This window comes from Panulirus ornatus, chromosome 2 (genome assembly GCF_036320965.1).
Source record: "Panulirus ornatus isolate Po-2019 chromosome 2, ASM3632096v1, whole genome shotgun sequence".
In the NCBI taxonomy this organism is placed as follows: Eukaryota; Metazoa; Arthropoda; class Malacostraca; order Decapoda; family Palinuridae; genus Panulirus; species Panulirus ornatus.
In genome coordinates this window covers 69895108-69916427 of record NC_092225.1, presented here as the reverse complement: position 1 = coordinate 69916427, position 21320 = coordinate 69895108, and the positions used below count along the sequence as shown (strand labels likewise).

Below are 21320 nucleotides of genomic sequence, written 5' to 3'. Positions count from 1 at the left end.
GATATCCTAAAGAACAACAAGGATCGGATTCGTAGTGTTTGTGGTTTGAGAATTGTCCTTAACACCTGATGATGGTGGTAAATGATTATACTTCTCCGCTTGTTGGATGTGACCTGAGGATGGTCACTGCTCGAATGACCCTGGCACATGATGATAGGGGCTAAAGACAAAATTAACCAGTTTGACCAGCCACAGAAGCCAGTCTGGTGGATCGTTGTGATATTCCTGGACGAATCTAGAAAGATGAGGAGGAAAAATGAGACAGAAAGAGCGAACTGTAATCTGAGTATAGGAAAGAAATATATTTAAGTGTGTTCTATGGAACACTTGTGTTGCCTGTAGTGTTGCATAGTACTCGGAAGTGAAATAAAAGTAAGTGGAAATACGTTCGGAAGTTATCAACAACATCTACATTATGTTTCATGGGCAAAAGTGGATTTTTTTCACCAGAAATTTTCAGCTAGGTATATGTCCTAATTAAACAATTTCAAAAGAGGCCAAACTTAGGGCAAACTCCACACGGGAGTTATAGATTTTATGTTATTTAACCCTTCACATGCTGGGGAACAACTGAAGAAAGTTTCAGAAGCGTTTGAATTAGATTTCGAAAGGCACGAGCCGTGGATAGGTCGCAGGTGTGGAGCCTGATTACCGACTTACCGACGAGGGACGGACGTACGGACGAGGGACGGACGTACGGACGAGGGACGGACGTACGGACAAGAACAGACGTACGGACAAGAACGGACGTACGGACGAGGGACGGACGTACGGACGTGAGACGGACGTACGGACAAGAACAGAGGTACGGACAAGAACGGACGTATGGACGAGGAACGGACGTACGGACAAGAACGGACGTACGGACGAGGGACGGACCTACGGACAAGAACGGACGTATGAACGTGGGACGGACGTACGGACAAGAACGGACGTTCGGCGACGACGAACAAGCGATCCCTTGAGCGTCTGCCATAATACACAAGCGAGACTAAAATCACTTTTTAAGACCGTGTGTGTAAGTCTGTGGCTTGAGACGCTGTGGGAATTCAAACTCATTTTCTTTTATCCGCAAGGAATAGAAATGAGGCATTTGTTGAGGTATCTCGAGCTGAGTGCGAAGCGAATGTAAGTCTTGCCTCACAGATATTGCAAGAACTTACGGTATCAAGATTTACATGATAAGCTGTGTGGTAATCTTAGATACCAGTCTTGTGTGAGGAGATGTTTTGAAACGAGTCAAGCTTATGGTATAATTCTAACATTAGTAAACACGTTAAAAAGTTGTATCGGCAGTGCCTTATACCACTGCATATCCTTGAAACACATATGATCACCTCAGAAGCTACTAATAGGTAACGAAACTCCCAACCAAATCAGTGAAAACGAACTGGAGAAAAAGGGAAAAATGATATTAAGAATTTGAGGTAGAGGGAGAGAAAGGGTTGTTGTGTTTCCACGCTATGGCTGAAAAGTCTGAGGAACAGAGAACTAGAGTGAAGTAAACTGGACTCGAGGCTTGAAGTAATATGTGATCTCGTCCATCAGTCTAGAGAAGCGAGTATGGTTGGCGGGGAAAGTATATGTCCAGGTAAATTTAATGACCCGTGGAAGCTCACAGAGTTTACAGAAGAGTAGATTTACATAATACAGTACCTGAGGGACGAGATAAATCACCTAAGGCAAGTAATCAAATGTAGAATGGTAAGAAGAACGAAATGAGAGAACAAGATAATGAAAAATCATTGACAAAGAAATGGGAGGATGAGACACCACTCAACAACAAGTATAAAAGAAGAATCATTGATAAAGAGGAAGGACAAATCTGACATTGATGGTTTAAAGGGGAGATGCAGCATTTTCAGTTACAACGATGAAAACGTATCGAATGACCCACATATCCACAGCGACAGTGAAGTTAGGAGAAAAATATATTTAGAGGGAATGTTAAAAACATTGGTAAGGAAAATGTAGGTCATTTTGAGGAAGAAAACAAATAAAGAATTAGTAGAGCTTGCTTAAGCTTAAGAATGAGCTGCGAGACAGTTTGCAAGATGGAGGTGGATGATATTGAACGAACGGAAATTGCTTGCATTAAATTGGAGGCTCGCTCGGTCAGAATTATAGATGAGAGCTGGGAAGATGTAAGTCTCCTGTTATAGTTGGTGCGCGAGAACATATATTGAGCCAGTGGAGAATAGGATCTCATGAGGAGGATGAGAAACACATGAACACTTTGAAGTTTATAGGTGTAAGGATAGGAGGGTGAGCTAAGAGACTTAGGACAATGCAAATGAGGAGATAATATAAAGGATGTGAAAAGAGTAACATTATATTCGAACAGTTGAAATGAAGGAAATTGGCGGGAAAGTCAGGAAGTAGCTCTGCAGCTTGACGATCAGTGAGAGAGAGAAAAAAAGAAGGAAGGATGAAGGAATGTATGGAAAGGATTTGAAAGGGAAAAACAGAGAAGGAAAGGAAGATCGAGAATAAAGAAGGTAGTTTGAGAAAGTACAAAACGGAAAGAAAAACTTAAGAGAATGAACAGGGAACTAGAGGCAGCATCCCCACCCAACACCAGCGAAAAGTTGGGCAACACAGCAGAAAAAGGGTTTTGATGAAAGGACGTGAGAAAGTACTTTAGCAAAAGAGTTGCACGAACATGGAATATGCCAAGCGAAGAATCCTCAACGTTTTCTACTGTTCTCGTCACCGAATGTTACACATATATATATATATATATATATATATATATATATATATATATATATATATATATATATATATATATTTTTTTTTTTTTTTTTTTTTTTTATACCTCGTCGCTGTCTCCCGCGTTTGCGAGGTAGCGCAAGAAAACAGACGAAAGAAATGGCCCAACCCCCCCCCATACACATGTACATACACACGTCCACACACGCAAATATACATACCTACACAGCTTTCCATGGTTTACCCCGGACGCTTCACATGCCTTGATTCAATCCACTGACAGCACGTCAACCCCTGTATACCACATCGCTCCAATTCACTCTATTCCTTGCCCTCCTTTCACCCTCCTGCATGTTCAGGCCCCGATCACACAAAATCCTTTTCACTCCATCTTTCCACCTTCAATTTGGTCTCCCTCTTCTCCTCGTTCCCTCCACCTCCGACACATATATCCTCTTGGTCAATCTTTCCTCACTCATTCTCTCCATGTGCCCAAACCATTTCAAAACACCCTCTTCTGCTCTCTCAACCACGCTCTTTTTATTTCCACACATCTCTCTTACCCTTACGTTACTTACTCGATCAAACCACCTCACACCACACATTGTCCTCAAACATCTCATTTCCAGCACATCCATCCTCCTGCGCACAACTCTATCCATAGTCCACGCCTCGCAACCATACAACATTGTTGGAACCACTATTCCTTCAAACATACCCATTTTTGCTTTCCGGGATAATGTTCTCGACTTCCACACATTTTTCAAGGCTCCCAAAATTTTCGCCCCCTCCCCCACCCTATGATCCACTTCCGCTTCCATGGTTCCATCCGCTGACAGATCCACTCCCAGATATCTAAAACACTTCACTTCCTCCAGTTTTTCTCCATTCAAACTCACCTCCCAGTTGACTTGACCCTCAACCCTACTGTACCTAATAACCTTGCTCTTATTCACATTTACTCTTAACTTTCTTCTTCCACACACTTTACCAAACTCCGTCACCAGCTTCTGCAGTTTCTCACATGAATCCGCCACCAGCGCTGTATCATCAGCGAACAACAACTGACTCACTTCCCAAGCTCTCTCATCCCCAACAGACTTCATACTTGCCCCTCTTTCCAAGACTCTTGCATTTACCTCCCTAACAACCCCATCCATAAACAAATTAAACAACCATGGAGACATCACACACCCCTGCCGCAAACCTACATTCACTGAGAACCAATCACTTTCCTCTCTTCCTACACGTACACATGCCTTACATCCTCGATAAAAACTTTTCACTGCTTCTAACAACTTGCCTCCCACACCATATATTCTTGATACCTTCCACAGAGCATCTCTATCAACTCTATCATATGCCTTCTCCAGATCCATAAATGCTACATACAAATCCATTTGCTTTTCTAAGTATTTCTCACATACATTCTTCAAAGCAAACACCTGATCCACACATCCTCTACCACTTCTGAAACCACACTGCTCTTCCCCAATCTGATGCTCTGTACATGCCTTCACCCTCTCAATCAATACCCTCCCATATAATTTACCAGGAATACCCAACAAACTTATACCTCTGTAATTTGAGCACTCACTCTTATCCCCTTTGCCTTTGTACAATGGCACTATGCACGCATTCCGCCAATCCTCAGGCACCTCACCATGAGTCATACATACATTAAATAACCTTACCAACCAGTCAACAATACAGTCACCCCCTTTTTTAATAAATTCCACTGCAATACCATCCAAACCTGCTGCCTTGCCGGCTTTCATCTTCCGCAAAGCTTTTACTACCTCTTCTCTGTTTACCAAATCATTTTCCCTAACCCTCTCACTTTGCACACCACCTCGACCCAAACACCCTATATCTGCCACTCTGTCATCAGACACATTCAACAAACCTTCAAAATACTCATTCCATCTCCTTCTCACATCACCACTACTTGTTATCACCTCCCCATTTACACCTATATATATTTGGAAAGAAGGGCAAGTATGAAGTCTGTTGGGGATGAGAGAGCTTGGGAAGTGAGTCAGTTGTTGTTCGCTGATGATACAGCGCTGGTGGCTGATTCATGTGAGAAACTGCAGAAGCTGGTGACTGAGTTTGGAAAAGTGTGTGGAAGAAGAAAGTTAAGAGTAAATGTGAATAAGAGCAAGGTTATTAGGTACAGTAGGGTTGAGGGTCAAGTCAATTGGGAGGTGAGTTTGAATGGAGAAAAACTGGAGGAAGTGAAGTGTTTTAGATATCTGGGAGTGGATCTGGCAGCGGATGGAACCATGGAAGCGGAAGTGGATCATAGGGTGGGGGAGGGGGCGAAAATCCTGGGGGCCTTGAAGAATGTGTGGAAGTCGAGAACATTATCTCGGAAAGCAAAAATGGGTATGTTTGAAGGAATAGTGGTTCCAACAATGTTGTATGGTTGCGAGGCGTGGGCTATGGATAGAGTTGTGCGCAGGAGGATGGATGTGCTGGAAATGAGATGTTTGAGGACAATGTGTGGTGTGATGTGGTTTGATCGAGTGAGTAACGTAAGGGTAAGAGAGATGTGTGGAAATAAAAAGAGCGTGGTTGAGAGAGCAGAAGAGGGTGTTTTGAAGTGGTTTGGGCACATGAAGAGGATGAGTGAGGAAAGATTGACCAAGAGGATATATGTGTCGGAGGTGGAGGGAACAAGGAGAAGAGGGAGACCAAATTGGAGGTGGAAAGATGGAGTGAAAAAGATTTTGTATGATCGGGGCCTGAACATGCAGGAGGGTGAAAGGAGGGCAAGGAATAGAGTGAATTGGAGCGATGTGGTATACCGGGGCTGACGTGGTCAGTGGATTGAATCAAGGCATGTGAAGCGTCTGGGGTAAACCATGGAAAGCTGTGTAGGTATGTATATTTGCGTGTGTGGACGTATGTATATACATGTGTATGGGGGGGGGGTTGGGCCATTTCTTTCGTCTGTTTCCTTGCGCTACCTCGCAAACGCGGGAGACAGCGACAAAGTATAAAAATATATATATATATATATATATATATATATATATATATATATATATATATATATATATATATATATATATATATATATACATTACTTCCTCCAATGGCCTGAGTTTATTTCTAACCCGCTTGGCCCACCCGGCTCGGGTCGGGTGACCACCAATAGAAAACATTACGGTCGAATGAAGCCTAGTCTGAATCGCACGGGCCCTTGCGTCATTGCTTTCCCTTCCTCTCAGTAGTCCCCGTCTCCTCATGGGGGATCAAAGGCTGTGAGTGGCTGTTGATGTAAATATTTTACAGCCATTTTGGGGTGGAATTATACCCCCCTGGCTGAAGGATGGAGACGGTGTGGGGACTGAGAAGCGACAGTATCGCGTACGATCTTGCAAGATGAGGTGAACGAGCGGTGCTTAGTAATGAAAACTGCCGTAGAAAACGCACTACAAATGGATAGATGTATTATGAATTAAGGTACATAAAGGGATGTGTCTTTGAAATATTACTCGCACAGAGGAGATAGCATGGAAGATCGCCAAAATGGTGAATAGAAAGATTCAGCAACTTAATGGAACGTAATAAAATGATTCTTCCAAAATCCATCTTTTTGTGTGTTTTAGGTTTAAAATTATACCATTTTGTAAACAGCTTCTAAATAGTTTGTTTGGTCTTTAAAGAAACATATGTATAAGAAAATAAGCAGTTTTTTTGTGAATATGTTGTATGAAAATGGCGAGTTTTCTTTTTTCGCTTGCTTGATAAAAAAAAAGATTTATTTTGAACAATTTTGTAGGAAATTCAGCGAATTTGTGACGTTAGATAATACATCTAGAGAGAGAAAAGTCTCGCCAAAAAATAATCACATTTTTGCACAGGTCATAATTTCTAGTTGCTAAAATTTAAAATTATGATGCAAAATTAGGTAATAAATTCTAGAAAACAGGATTTTATCGCCATTGCATTGCAGTTCGCCAGAAGTTTAAGAGTATTAAACCGCTTGTAAAGCAAAAAAGAAGAAAAATGGAAAACGTGACAACTCTTTGCTGTGGCGGAGCTGGGGTTGCCAGCCAGACCTTGGAAGAGTATCTAACACTTTTTAGGGTATCATTACGATATTATGTTTCCCTTTTACTTTGGGCGTGTAAACTCGTTGTGAAAAAAAACATCTTTTTTCTTTGTGAAATCCAGGAAAGCCAAGGGAATATACTGAGGCTGCCCAAGGGTTTTATATTTCCATAGCGGTGCCATCGTTCGCTAGGGAAGTTGAAGATGTTTCGGTGAAGACGTTGGTGTAATAACGTTCTGTTATTATATAACCCCAGGACTCATTTAGGAAAAGTAAAAAAAAAATCTAGGGGTTCCTGCTGTTCAAAGGCTGCGCTAGACTCAGTAGCAGGGACAGATGTGTTCCTTTGAAGATGGAAAGATTTTTTTTTCTGATAAGAGTTGTTTCGTCAACTGATGATGGTACAGCCTCGCCAAAGCGACTCTTTTTTTTTTTTTTACTCACATCGTAACCTGGCGTGGTCCTACTGTGGTAAGGTATATATGTGTGTGTCCAGTTGTTTCCTTCCAACACACCTGCACAGTTGAATGCGACACAGTTTTTCTAGTACATTAGTCACTTTACCGTCAGTTGTCCTCAGCACTTTTGGAGTGTGTAAATATGGCATGTGTTCACAAATATTTCTGGAACTCACAAGTCTTCACTGTGTAAAGCGACTCTTGAGATCTTGAATGCTTAGGGGAATAGGAAATAGGAATGGATTCAATAACTCTTGTTAATATGGGAGTCAAGACGATAAAAAACAATAGTGGAAAGGGTTGGATCGATCATCTTTCTTATGATTCCAAGAGGAAGGAAAGATTTCGGATGTAGGGTACATAAACCAGAAGCCTAGCCGCATCTGGAGACACACGAGAGATGCCGTTCTGACCATAAGACTTTCTCGTGTCTGGATTGCCATCAAAGGAATCTCTGGAAGAGGCATTGGACTAGTCAGAGATGAACCGAAGGATGAAGGGATTCTGGAGTCGTGTATGGTGGAGTTAGAGAGTAAAAGGTTATCATAATAAGTGGCCTTGTAGCCGACAGAAGTTGTTAGAGATTCTTTTGTCCCAAAGCCATAAAAAAAAGAGGCCATTGGTGGAAGAAAAAGAGAGGCCATTACATTTTCTTTTGATAAGGGATCGTTTCGCCCCATGAAAAAAAGGGGAAAAAAAAAACGCAATAATTTCAGACGGAGATGAAAGCTGAATAAGAACTGAAGGAATTAAGAGTTTTTCCAGGTCATGATCGACTGGTTCCTTGCCTGGATGGCAAGATGGTCTTACAGGAGAAGGAAACAATACGGCGATCAAGTATAGCAAGAATAAACATAGTACAGATAACAGATAGCCTGTTGGCCTATGGCAAGGTTTTGTGCTAGATAACATTGATATTCACTACATTCCTGTTCTAGATAGATAAGGTTAGGAGTACAGTAAGAGAACTCTCTCTCCCCACCTTCCACTACCTCTGGAAAAACTAATTTATGGTAACCTAATCTTATGGAAGGAGCCGTCTTCCTAATCGTGAAGTGAAGGAGAATGTGTTGATATATATATATATATATATATATATATATATATATATATATATATATATATATATATATATATATACATATATATATATATTTATTTATTTATTTATTTATCTATCTTTATTTATTTATTTATTTTGCTTTGTCGCTGTCTCCCGCGTTAGCGAGGTAGCGCAAGGAAACAGACGAAAGAAATGGCCCAACCCACCCACATACACATGTATATACATACACGTCCACACACGCAAATATACATACCCATACATCTCAATGTGCATATATATATACACACACAGACATATACATTTATACACATGTACATAATTCATACTGTCTGCCTTTATTCATTCCCATCGCCACTTCGCCACACATGGAATAACAACCCCCTCCCCCTCATGTCTGCGGGGTAGCACTAGGAAAAGACAACAAAGGCCCCATTCGTTCACACTCAGTTTCTAGCTGTCATGTAATAATGCACCGAAACCATTTTAATTTGTTAAGTCCAGAAATGATGAAATACTTGTCCAGTTGGATTTTTAAAAGTATTAACAGTTCTTCACATTAGCAGCGTTTCGCGGTAATGTGTACCAGTTGCAAACAGTTCTCTTTGGAGAGATATTTACGTTCGTATTATAAGTTCTTTATCCCATAAGTTTCATTCCGTTTGTTTAAGAAACTTTACCGCCAAGTATGTAAAAAGATGCCCTCATGATGATTTCCATTTTCTCAAGTTTACTAAAATTGTGGACACTGATAATGTTCCTACTCAATTTATGACTCTATAGAGGTTTTTATTTTTTTTTTAACTTGTTCATACAGTAGGTCTCCCAGACCCAGGAATAGTTTTGTAGCCTCTTTTTTTTTTCTTTTGTCTCGTTCGTCATTTATGTAATTCGGAGGCCAGAACTAAACAGGATGTTCAAGATGTAGCCTAACTAATAAGTGAAGAGGGCTAGGACAGTACGGCATTTTTTAGGTCGTAGCTCTGAACCATTAGATCCTAACATTTGGTTTCATTTATTTCTGGATCCTAAACATTTTTGATTGAACTCGCTATAATATCAGAAAAAAAAAGAATCCAAGATCGTTTTCTGTATATGACTTGATTGAACTCAATATAATATAAAAAAAAAAAAAGAATCCAGGATCGTTTTCTGTATATGACCTAACCGAATTTTTAAGCATTTCAATGTCGTGTTTAGCATCTTTGTCTCCAAAATGCATAAAGAGCATATTTCTGCAGTGAATTTCAATTATCGTTTATCCGAGGACTGTGGCACTTTGTCTAAGATTTCTTTGGATTATTTCACAGTTATTTTGATGCATAACTCTACTGCCTAACTTTTTTTTGTATCTGCAAATTCTGAGGTGTCGGGTAAGGGTCCCATTTGTGGGATATATACCATGATTACAAACCGAATGTGGCCGAAGGGTGGGTGACGTCACGATGGTTAATCTGTATATGGATAGGGTGATATAAGGGAGGTAATAGCGGGGCTTCCGGAAATAGGGGCGAGTGTAGTTACTGTATACTGGGGATGGCGTGAGTGAAGTGGGTGATGGATGGTCTGCACATGACGCCGCTCCAGTGTGCGCAGGCTCCAGCGAGAGACGCCACAGACAGAGGCTGGTGTGTATGTGTGGGCTTGTGGGAGAGTGTGTGTGTGTGTGTGTGAAAGGTGGAAGGTGAGTGTGGCTACGTACAAGAGTGAGATTGTTATAAGGTTGAGCAAGAGAGAGAGAGAGAGAGAGAGAGAGAGAGAGAGAGAGAGAGAGAGAGAGAGAGAGAGAGAGAGAGAGAGAGAGATTTGTTTGAAGTTTGAGTCTCAGTGGACTAAACGTGGAGGGAGGTGGGGCATTTTGTATACTTGAGAGTGAATGGAACATGGAAGATCTGGATTGGATGGTTGGTTTGTTTATCAGAGTTCATCATGCCTGTCGACTGCCGGGGTCGTGCAAGCCACCAGCGTCAGTTCTTGAGCACAGCTCGAAATAACACCAACCCCGCCCTCAGGCGCTGTAGATCATTCCAGGACATTCCATGCCCTCACTGCATGTATGGTCCCCTCAGGATCTAGTGTATGTATCGTCAGATCCTGAAGGATAGGAGATCCACAACAGTTTTTATTAAAAGGACCGTAAGCTGAAAACTTTTGGGAGTGTAGTGATGCAGCCCCCCCGGCCGTAATTTCGAAAACCCCCTCACAAAAATGTCAACTAAAACATCCCACACACACACACACACACACACACACACACACACACACACACACACACACACACACAAAAGTCTAGCTGTCAATTAAAAAACAACCACACAACTACCTACTTTTCCAGTCAGACAATTTGCTATCATCAGTGAGTATTGATATAGAGGTGGCCAAAGTCTTCCTTCATCAGTTCTACCTCAGCCACGTCTTCAAGACGTAGTAGAAGTTCTGGTTAGCCAGAGCTGGTACATACGTGGGCCGTAGTCTTTGGAGCTTCGGCTTTAGCATGTTTCTGTCTTTCCAAATTGACTTATTCACTTTACAATTACTCAAGCTTTACTGTAATTACTCAAGCTTTACTGTAATTACTCAAGCTTTACTGTAATTACTCAAGCTTTACTGTAATCACTTAAGCTTTACTGTAATCTCTTAACAACCCATTAGTGCTTTGTATCTGAGGGTTTGCTGTGATTACTATTCGTCAATACAGACTCCTTGACACTGATTAATGAAATAGTTCAACACACAACCTACACACAGTCATAAACACACAACCTACACAGTCATAAACACACAAACTACACACAGTTATAAAAACAACCTACACTCAGTCATAAACACACAACCTACACACAGTCACAAACACAACCTACACACAGTCACAAACACAACCTACACACAGTCATAAACACAACCTACACACAGTCATAAAAGCAACCTACACTCATTCATAAACACACAACCTACACTCAGTAATAAAGGAACCTACACAGTCATAAAAGCAACCTACACTCATTCATAAACACACAACCTACATACAGTTTGCCCCAGTCTCTACCTGGGTGATTTTCATCGGCATTGTCTTCAGTAATCCCTTTGATACAATATTACTTGTTCATTATAATTCTTATTTTTTTTTCCGGATAACCTAGAATGCTTGTATATTATAATGTAAAACCCAGATAAATATCTTAAATGCCTTATTTCATGCCAGCTAGTTATTACTGTATTTAACCCACCAGTCTGCTCGTAACTGTAACCTTGTATTCTCCATTACAGCCCCTCTGTACCTGAGTCGTTTAAGTCGCATTTATACTTTCTTAGTTTGATGAGCATCCCACATAACACACCTTTAGTCACGCTTGGTCATTAGAAGTACGTAGAGGTAATAGCTATATTTTCCGTGCCTCACTTGCTTTTGTAGCCACACAATGTCTTATGAAATCATGTCTTGTAATATATATATATATATATATATGCTACGAGAATGTAGTGGACTCCATTCCTATAGTCTTAGCCATTACTTAAGAGGATTACTTAAGGTATCCACCTCACCCGAACCCATATGAAATGTCAGGTGACGTTGGCAACTCTCCTCTACAGTTGCCAGATATCTTGGAGGGAATGATGGTTTCAGAGCAGTTCACATGATGCTAGGAACATAGTGAGTGTGTGAGAGGAGAGGATGGCTTCCACATACAACTGATCCAGTACGTCTCGCTCTACGGTCAGTTCTCAACAACTCACCACAAAAGTAAAGAGGGCTTTCAAGATCAGGGAAAAAGATTTTGCGATTATATTTCGTGCTAATGATATCAAGTTTAAATCAACGAAACTTAACGTAAGTATGTTTAGCTAAGGAGACATTTGGTTTAAGCAGGTTGAACGAACTTATCTTATTTCGCTTTTCTTAATGGGTAGATAGAGAACAGCTGCAACAGTGAGCAAAAAAAAAAACTGATTAAAAGTTTTCTTTATTGTGGAAAACATTTCATGAATGGCTGCGCAGCACCGTAGACTCAACCAACATGGGGCGTACAACGGCTCATAGTTTTTTTACTGACTTTTATCACAACGAAATCGATACGATTTTGTCCCACGTGGACTTCCCTGACATGTGGGTGACACCTGGGTGAATTTTCCGGAGTTTCTTTTTGTGAGGAGTGATAGTGTGAGGCGATACTTGGGTAAAGATTCAGTATGATTCAAGGAATACCCGACGTGCGTACGTACGTACGTGCACCTCTGCGCACCAGAGGAACACGGCGGAGGAATACCAGGGCAACAGATACAGTTACGTGTACGCAAAACAACTAAATTTTTCTTGTGAGTCTTATTTTACGCTGGTTTTTGATATATATATATATATATATATATATATATATATATATATATATATATATATATATATATATATATATATATATATATATATTACTGGAAATGAATTACCTCTATTTCTTTCCTCACGAATATCTTCATTTCTTGATAACTGAAAGAACTTTTCTGTAGTAACTTTGATAAAGACAGTCGAGTAATCTTTTACGCACGGAGAGAGAGAGAGAGAGAGAGAGAGAGAGAGAGAGAGAGAGAGAGAGAGAGAGAGAGAGAGAGAGAGAGAGAGGTGAAGAAGAGAGGAATGCATATTGCCAGGAGCTGAGTGAATGCCTTGGCAAGATTGTGGTGCGCGTTCATAATGCTGGGGTATAGGGGAATCTGAATGCACGGGTGAGGGATATGAAACTCGCTTATATAAAGGGGTTTGGGGGAAATCAGTCCCTTGGCGTAGACTGATGTGATTGAAAAGGGAAAGGCGATCGTGAAGTAGTTTTAGAATCGAAGTGCTTATTGTTCCGGAAAGTGCAATCCTGACCCTCTTCCATAAGCGATAGATTTACGTTAGGATAGGTGTGCGTATGATGTGTGTAACACGTTGTGAGATGGGATACAGATGTATGAGAAAAGTAATGAGTGGTTGAAAGAGGAAAGTTAAACTGCCAGTGAAATAGGAAAGGGAGGTGTATGGCCCATGACTACAAGGAAGAGTGCAGGTGACTGGGAGGAGTACGAGAGAAAGTAGCAGGGGATAAGAAATGACAAAAGAGTTGAAGAAGGAGAAAATGAGGGCCACTGAATGAGAGAGAGAGAGAGAGAGAGAGAGAGAGAGAGAGAGAGAGAGAGAGAGAGAGAGAGAGAGAGAGAGAGAGAGAGAGAGACAGAGAGAGAGAGAGAGAGAGAGAGAGAGAGAGAGAGAGAGAGAGAGAGAGAGAGAGAGAGAGAGAGTCGATTATTGTCTCATAAGATAGGAGGAAATATTTGCAAAGATGTGAAAAGTTTGAGGAGAACAATAAAACAAATGGGTGACCGAGGAGAGCAGATAGGAGTAGTGATAAGCTGCCAGTATGATAAGAGGAGGAGATGGAGTGAATAGTTTGAAGAACTTCTGAATGTGTTAGACAATTGGGAGATGAATGTGGTGTGTCAGTGATAAGTTAGATAGGGGGATGAGGATGTCGTGGTAGAAAGAGAAGAGTTAATGAAAGCCTCGCACAAGATGAAATGTGGTAAAACACTTTGAAAAAGATGAGAGATGCAATTCAGCGTGTCAAGGAAGGGGAGTGACGGTGATGTCGATTGGTTAGTCAAGCTGTTATGTGGCATAGGTATGGCCTGAGGTAAAGTGTCAGGATTCTGGTGAGGTGCATATACAAAGAGGAGAGGAACTGTACAGTAGAGGGTGTGTGTGGACTGGGTATTTCTGTTGAGGAATGTGTGTGAGAAATAAGTCAAGGAGAAGAGTGACTCATGATTGGGTTGACATACAGTTGCTTATATTCTGTCTTATTGTTTGTCTTCTTGCCATGTTCAGAGGGATTATCAATGAAGACACAGTCATACTTCATTTGAACGTGTCTTATACATGAATACATCTTATTTCATCTTCCATGAATACAGTTCCATGAATGTGAAGGGTTCAAAACAAAATGGTTTGTTTTTGGTTGGTTGAATAATAATAGATTTATGAACACAGATTTGTAGCTTTCGATACATGGCAGATGCAAAGCAGCTTTCATGTCTATATATAACCTAACCAGAGAACGGGACATTTATCCTCAGTTTCAATTGTGAATTATTCGAGGGTACTAGATTATTCAACATGGGAGAAAGCATATATAAAGTTTTTATCATATATATATATATATATATATATATATATATATATATATATATATATATATATATATATATATATATATATATATATATATATATATATTATAAAACTAGTACCAGATTTGAACAAGAAGAAGGATCATTTAGTATCCTCTACAAACAATTCATCCACTCCACCCGAAACTACGCCTCACTTACCTGATCATCCACTCTGCCATAACCAAACCTAACAAAGCTGCAAACCACACACACACACACAAAAAACACAGCACCCAGAGCTACTCGCTGGCTGCCTCACAATTATAAACACTCAAAACCTACACGAGACAAATATCATCTCAGTGGAATTCCACCTCAATATGCTCGGTGCTCAATTCTTTGCAACAGCACTAAACACCCCTCCCATCCAAACCCCTTCCATAACCAGACTTCAGTCACCCAAAATGAGAATAAAAAGCATACCCAACCCTCACACTTTACCGATCTAGACTCACAGATCCCAACATGCCCAGGAAACAGAACGCTGACCAGGCATATACACACCGAAATGACCAAATATTTCTCATTGACAACGTTCTCGTTCACATCCGCAAGAAAAATCCTCATATCACGTTTTACAAATAGGGTAATGGTACCTTGTGGCGTATAGAATTCCTACCTACTATCTTCCTCTTCATTGAATGGAGCGTAACAAACTACTATGGTAACACAGCTTCTCAGTTATTTGAAATTGGCCAAATCTTATCTTTTGCTAACAGGTCTCCATTTACACAAAGCGCTAGCGGTATTTTCTCTCAAGAAACAGTATGGATTGAGTTCAGGAACGTTCTTTAGTTTATCTTCATAACCACAGCTTTCAGTTAGACTTCCATTAGTTGTAGTAAATGTAAGTAATATTTACCGATTGTATTTTCAATAGTCTCAAGTTCTTCATCTTGAGGTATAGTTCAGACATTCCTTATTCTTTGATTAAGCTTATCATGTCCAATGAAGACGTTAGACAGAAAATAAACTACATCGCGGTAAGTGAAGGAAGGAGATGATAGCAATGAGTCGAGAAGGATGAAGGATCTTGATTCCAGTGTAGCTAAGAGAGAGGTTTGGGAGAAGAGTCACCGTTACTTGAGGACAGCCCTCCATGCTGGGGTGAGTGAGGTCCCTGTCGAAACTGTAAGAGCTTCGGTGTCTGTGCAACACCACCAACTACTGTGAGGTAGATTTTGTGATGTTCATTACGTGAGGTTTACAGGGAAGAACGTAGGTGGTAGTTATATCATGTGTGTTCATGTTATCATCGGGTTGTACTGAGATGCTTTGAATCTGGACAGTAGGACGCAAGTGTGATTTAGCAAAATATGTAGGTAGAAAATGTGTTTCGGTGCTGTTAGAAATTCAGCGAGGGTGCTGCTGCTTCCTGGTTCTTCGATGTCTTGCACTCGCGCACTTCCCTGAAGCCTGGAGCAACACCCTCATTCTCGGACATCCTTCTTAAAAGAGTATACGTCACAGTGGACACCCATGGCTAACCTCACACCAGCCGACTGCTCCTCTTCAAGGCATACGATGCTACGCAGCTTGCCACTTCCATCAGGCCTGAGGGGCATGGAGGATCTCTTTCTTCAGGACAACTGGTAGAGGCAAGACGTCCTCATGTGATATCATCTACTTCACTGTGCCTGGCGAACCACATCCACCAGAACAACTGTAACTCAAAGCATTTGGACCATATTGAATAGCCACTTCCCTGCCGTCGAGACACTGGTATTCGGCGTAGATATGAGCAGTAAGGCGAAAGGCTCTACCAGTGCCTGGAGGGATAAGACCAGAGCCAAATACAAGGTCTTCTCCTGTATGGCGGTGGTCCTCACATCTTAACACGTGTGTCTTCCAGATGCAAGTCGTAGGTTAGTCCACAAAGGTCAAGCTTTCCATGATGATTCCATCCCATTTGCGTCGCTTAATGGTCGACGGAGCGGTGTGTCTGGGTAATTCTTCCACAAAGTGATCCCAGACTGTGGCTGCAGAGATGAAAATCAGGAGTGTATTAACCTGCAGAGCTCCGCACTTTTCCAGGCAGCATATCAGACTCCAGTTCGTTCAAGACCAGAAAGTTAGTAATCTGGGAAGCAGTATGGATTCCCATTTCCACCTAGTCTAAAAATGAGGGTTTTGCCTGGGAGCACGGGGAGTCATCCAAGTTTAAAATCTCAAAATGTAGACCTCAGTGAGTGTTTTGTTATTCTATCACAGGTTTTACGGGTGAAAGATAGTGACGGCATAACTATGTAGGTTAGTTCCAGCATCGGTAAACATCTGATAACAAGGATAGAGAGTGTCTTGGGTGTCTACGGTATAGATACTATCCTCATTCTTTTCGAGTCTTTCATGCATTTACTTTCTATCTCAAATAACATCGATGACCCCAGGAAGCCGTGGACGCACCGAGCAGAATGTTGCTTCCGGGTTAATAGCTGAAGAAGATTCTCCTGGCAATATTGCAGATAAGCTGTCAGCTGTAGTCTGTGGGGTCGAGGTGATAATCTCGCATTTTCGATCTTTTATTTTCCTCAGGGAGAGACTCCGCGAGTCTCCAAGCTCTCTCAAAAGAGCGAGATCAACAGACAGGGGTCTCCACAGCACCTGCTAAGGTGCCGTCGTCCAAGAACCCAGTGTATAGCTTCCTAAACAGACCGTCTATGATTGCTGTGCTGGCTCAGCAGACTCGAAAGATTAACACGGGTGTTGCCTTACCAAACCCCTTCACATCTGCCTCGATCTCGTGTTCATATGAACAGTGGGAGTAACGGAAGGAAAGAACAGTTAAAGTTCCTCTAATGAGATCCTCTCAGGTTAAGAACGTTATACAAACCTCATTTCCTCACGGTTTCATCGCGAGCGAGGTTTACAGATACGCAGGCCGGCGCATCGTGTGTTACCGCCTCACACAAGTTCAGTGGGATGCCAAGTTCACTTTGATCTCAGAGCGAGGTAGGTTCCTCGACGGCCTCCTTCACTTCCAGGTGGGGAAGGATGTTGCCGACAGCCTTGGGTCTAATGAAGGAAGCAGCGAAAAGAAGGAAAGAGTTTCTTACGCGCGGTGGAATATTCTTGCCGAGATATTGGTGTATTGAGCATAATGGACTGTTATCTGTGAAGATAAGATCTGGTAATGGCGGTGTATCAGCCCTGCTGATTCCTGCCCTCGTAGTGACATGCTGGTAAGGGATATATATTTCTAAGAATCTGTCTCTCCATCGTTCTCCGTCTCCGTGAGAGTTAAGATTTTCCAAGTCTTTCTGTTCATTATTGAAATCATCGAATCAGAAAGTTTCCGTCTTTGAGAAGTATGTACTTCACTGCTTCTTTATATCCGAAATGTGTAGATTGAGCCCCAAGTTTCAGAGGAACATAAAAAGAAAATAGAATATTACTATATCTGGAAATCCATTTCATTCTTTCTGTCGAACTTTAAAACGTCTTAGGGCATGAAAGACGTGTATTCACAGGATATTGATTATACAAACATTCCCTTTAGGGTTATATGTAGTTAAAATGAGTTCAGGTTATCGAAAAAACTGGCACAGATTAATGAATTTCGCTATTTCAGATGGAAATAGTTTATCATCATAAGATTCTCTTTGTGAGTGAACCATGTTTCACATATCAATTTCCTTATGAATTGCTGTTGGTCAAATTACACAGAATTCACCACGAGAAGGTTGCTGCTGTTGCACTCCAAGTTCCACCCATGGAATGTTTACTTAGCTTAGGTGATACTCTTGTTTGAAGCTGAAGCTTCGCATCGGGATACGAGACTAGATTCGAAACCTAACGAAGCTGTTTCGGGACCCGCTTTAGGGGAAAGACCTTGTGATGTTTCGGGTCGAGACTTAATGAAATCGTCTCGGTCCCCAGTGAAGAAAACAGCTCGTGATGCTTCGGGTCGAGACGTACCGAAGCTGTCTTGTTCCCCGCTGTAAAACACGCTTTATAATGTTGTCATTACGAGGTGTTGCTGTTCAGTTCGTGTGCTCGTGTGTGAACATGTGGGAAATTGGGGGTAAAAAGTCACAACTATGAGGTGATATTCTATGGGCTGCTTAGTCGTTGCCTGTGAGAAGGTCATCTTTAGTCGAGGCTCCAGTCAGCCTATTTGCGTTCCGGTCAGTCGTCTGGAAGTGGCCCGTCACGCTGGGAATTGATCCTTGGCAGCGATCAGCTGTTGTGCGAAGCAAACGCTTCTGATAATGGCGCTACAACGTAAGTTTGGGAGTTTCTCTTGCGAGTTTTTCTCTCTTGATATTACATAACAGTTCATGGTCAGTTTTTCCCTGGAAATTGATGAATCTAAGGAAAAATACTATTATATATATATATATATATATATATATATATATATATATATATATATATATATATATATATATATATGTATATATATATATATATATATTGATAACCACGAAGAAAATGAAACCCGATAAGTGTCCAGGTGCACTTTTGTGCAATGATCACATTGTCAGGGGAGATACAAGAATGAGATGGAAGACGTAAAACAGTCAGTTTATGTACAAGGAAGAGACGTAGCTAAGACTTGTTTACCAAATGGCGCCCTAGCTACGTCTCTGCGTTGTATATCAACTGACTTATATTTCTTTTTTTGTATTTCTCCTGATGATGTGATTATTACACGAAAGTGCACTTGAGAACTTATCGTGTTTCATTTCCCCGTGGACTCATAGGAATATACTTGATCACGCGCAAAATTTTGATCCTTTCCAATATATATATATATATATAACTCCTCAAACTTTTTGCTATAATCATTACGAGAGATTCTAATTCCACATCAGTCGTGTGGAAGGTGAGCGCTAATATGAGGATGACCCGATCGAGATCTCGCAAGAACAATAGCAGAATAATGACACTTTTTATTTTCGCGGGATTCGTCGTATTATAATCCTCAGATTACTTCTGTAATATAGATAATAAGCATTATCATTTCCTCCCCCTTAATCATGAGCCAGAGTAAAACATCTACGTCTTGTGATGATGAATGTGTAAATATATATACGAACAAAAGAGAGAGAGAGAGAGAGAGAGAGAGAGAGAGAGAGAGAGAGAGAGAGAGAGAGAGAGGTCAGAATCAGCGATAGTATTATATTACTGTTCTCCGAACGCCTTTTTTTTAACACTCCACACAATCTTCATCCATGGCGATTCGAACCCGTCCTCTGCTTCTGCATCAGTGATCCATTCATTCGGTCATTTCGACTGTGGCCCGGAGTCCACCCCCCCCCTCTCTCTCTCTCTCTCTCTCTCTCTCTCTCTCTCTCTCTCTCTCTCTCTCTTTTACACCGAGTCTTCGCTACGGCACAAACTCACCATCCTCCACCACCTCCGTCAGATATTAAGTCGCGCGTTTTTTCACCGGAACCAAATCGTGAACGTTTACGTATGTGTGTGTGTGTGAACTGCACTCACAGGGGCTTGTTAACAAACTGTGGCAGCTCGAGTATTGAGGATCCATATGTCTTTGTCATTAGCAGATCTGGAATATACCTGATTTAGCCGTGTTTGATCATGACGATGATGTTTATACTAATCCTCCATATGCCAAGCGTAATTATGACGAAGGTTAAATATCTGTACCATAAATGAAGCGGTAAATAACATGTTGTAAATGGCAAAACCCACAATCTCCACACAGACCCGAGTCAGGAAAATAGATACCCTTAGTTATCTAACACAATTTGTTGCAGACAGAAACTTTTTTCCCTTCTAGGTATACTGATATGAGTTCCTTCTCCTCCTCCCTCCTCTTCAGGCGCTCCGGACGTCGATCTCAGCCAGCTGAGCGAAGAGGAGCGAGCCATCATCGAAAGCGTCATGGAAAAGGCCAAGGAAATGGAGAGCCATGACACGCCAACAAGACGAAGGTAAGGAAAGCCTAGTGGCGTAGTGTGTTTGGGTACGCCATTCCAGGGGGTTTAGACGATAGGGCATTATGATTATGATTATTGTTATTATTATTATTATTATTATTATTATTATTATTATTATTATTAGGAATAATATCATCCCTCAAGCTCTATTTCAACTTGCCAAGTGTATTAGTCGTTCCCAACAAGACCATTACAGATTTCCATGGCAGAAATTGGAGAAAGATAAGCCTCTCCCTCAAGGGGAACTCTTTTGTCTAAGCCTCTAGTGTCCAGGGATTTCTTACAGATTATTACGTACATTCCAGGCAGGCCGCGTGCAAGATGGGAGTCTTATATTGCCATACATCTGAGGAACAGACAATTAATTGTTGATACAGATACTGACACTTAACTTAGGGACAGTCATGTAGTTTGAACAAAAGACGGACCCAAACACATATGTTCTTTAGGCTCCTTTTGTCACTCTGGTCACTTCGACCATGATACACACAAAACACCTTCAAGATGTCTTGAAGGGAAGGAAGATTTATGCGACTCATAAACGGTTCTAAAAACTCCCATTGCCATCCTTTGCGTCTTAGGTGTTTAAGTGCTCCTATTCCGGGGAACACCATCGGCGTGGACGTACCTACAACAGTAACTTTCCTCTTTCCTCCTGGGCTGCTAACATTACAACCTGACTCACGTCTCACACGTCGCCCCTTCCACGAGGAGCAGAAAAAACAGTCTTTGTGACCTCATAAAGCCTTCATACACTCACCTTTTTAACTTCAGTCACTCACACACTCACAAACACTCTACTGCCGGTACAAAAGCCCTCAGCGCTTTTGGTAAGGTCTTTCCATGATCATCATAAAAATGTTAGAACTCTCCCAAGGGTTTACGTCTTAATGTTAGAATATGCTTTATCTATATCA

The 21320-nt window shown here is 41.3% G+C and overlaps 1 protein-coding gene across 10 annotated transcripts in view; it reads left to right on the top strand.

Moving 5' to 3' along the window:
• The window catches only part of LOC139757015 (uncharacterized), a 294829-nt gene that overhangs the window by 44061 nt on the left and 229448 nt on the right, over positions 1–21320 (top strand). For all 10 annotated transcript variants that reach the window (XM_071677054.1, XM_071677062.1, XM_071677006.1 and 7 more), the window contains one exon: positions 20286–20397. In XM_071677054.1, coding sequence (XP_071533155.1) covers positions 20286–20397 — 112 coding nt within the window. The remainder of the gene's footprint in view (positions 1–20285; positions 20398–21320) is intronic.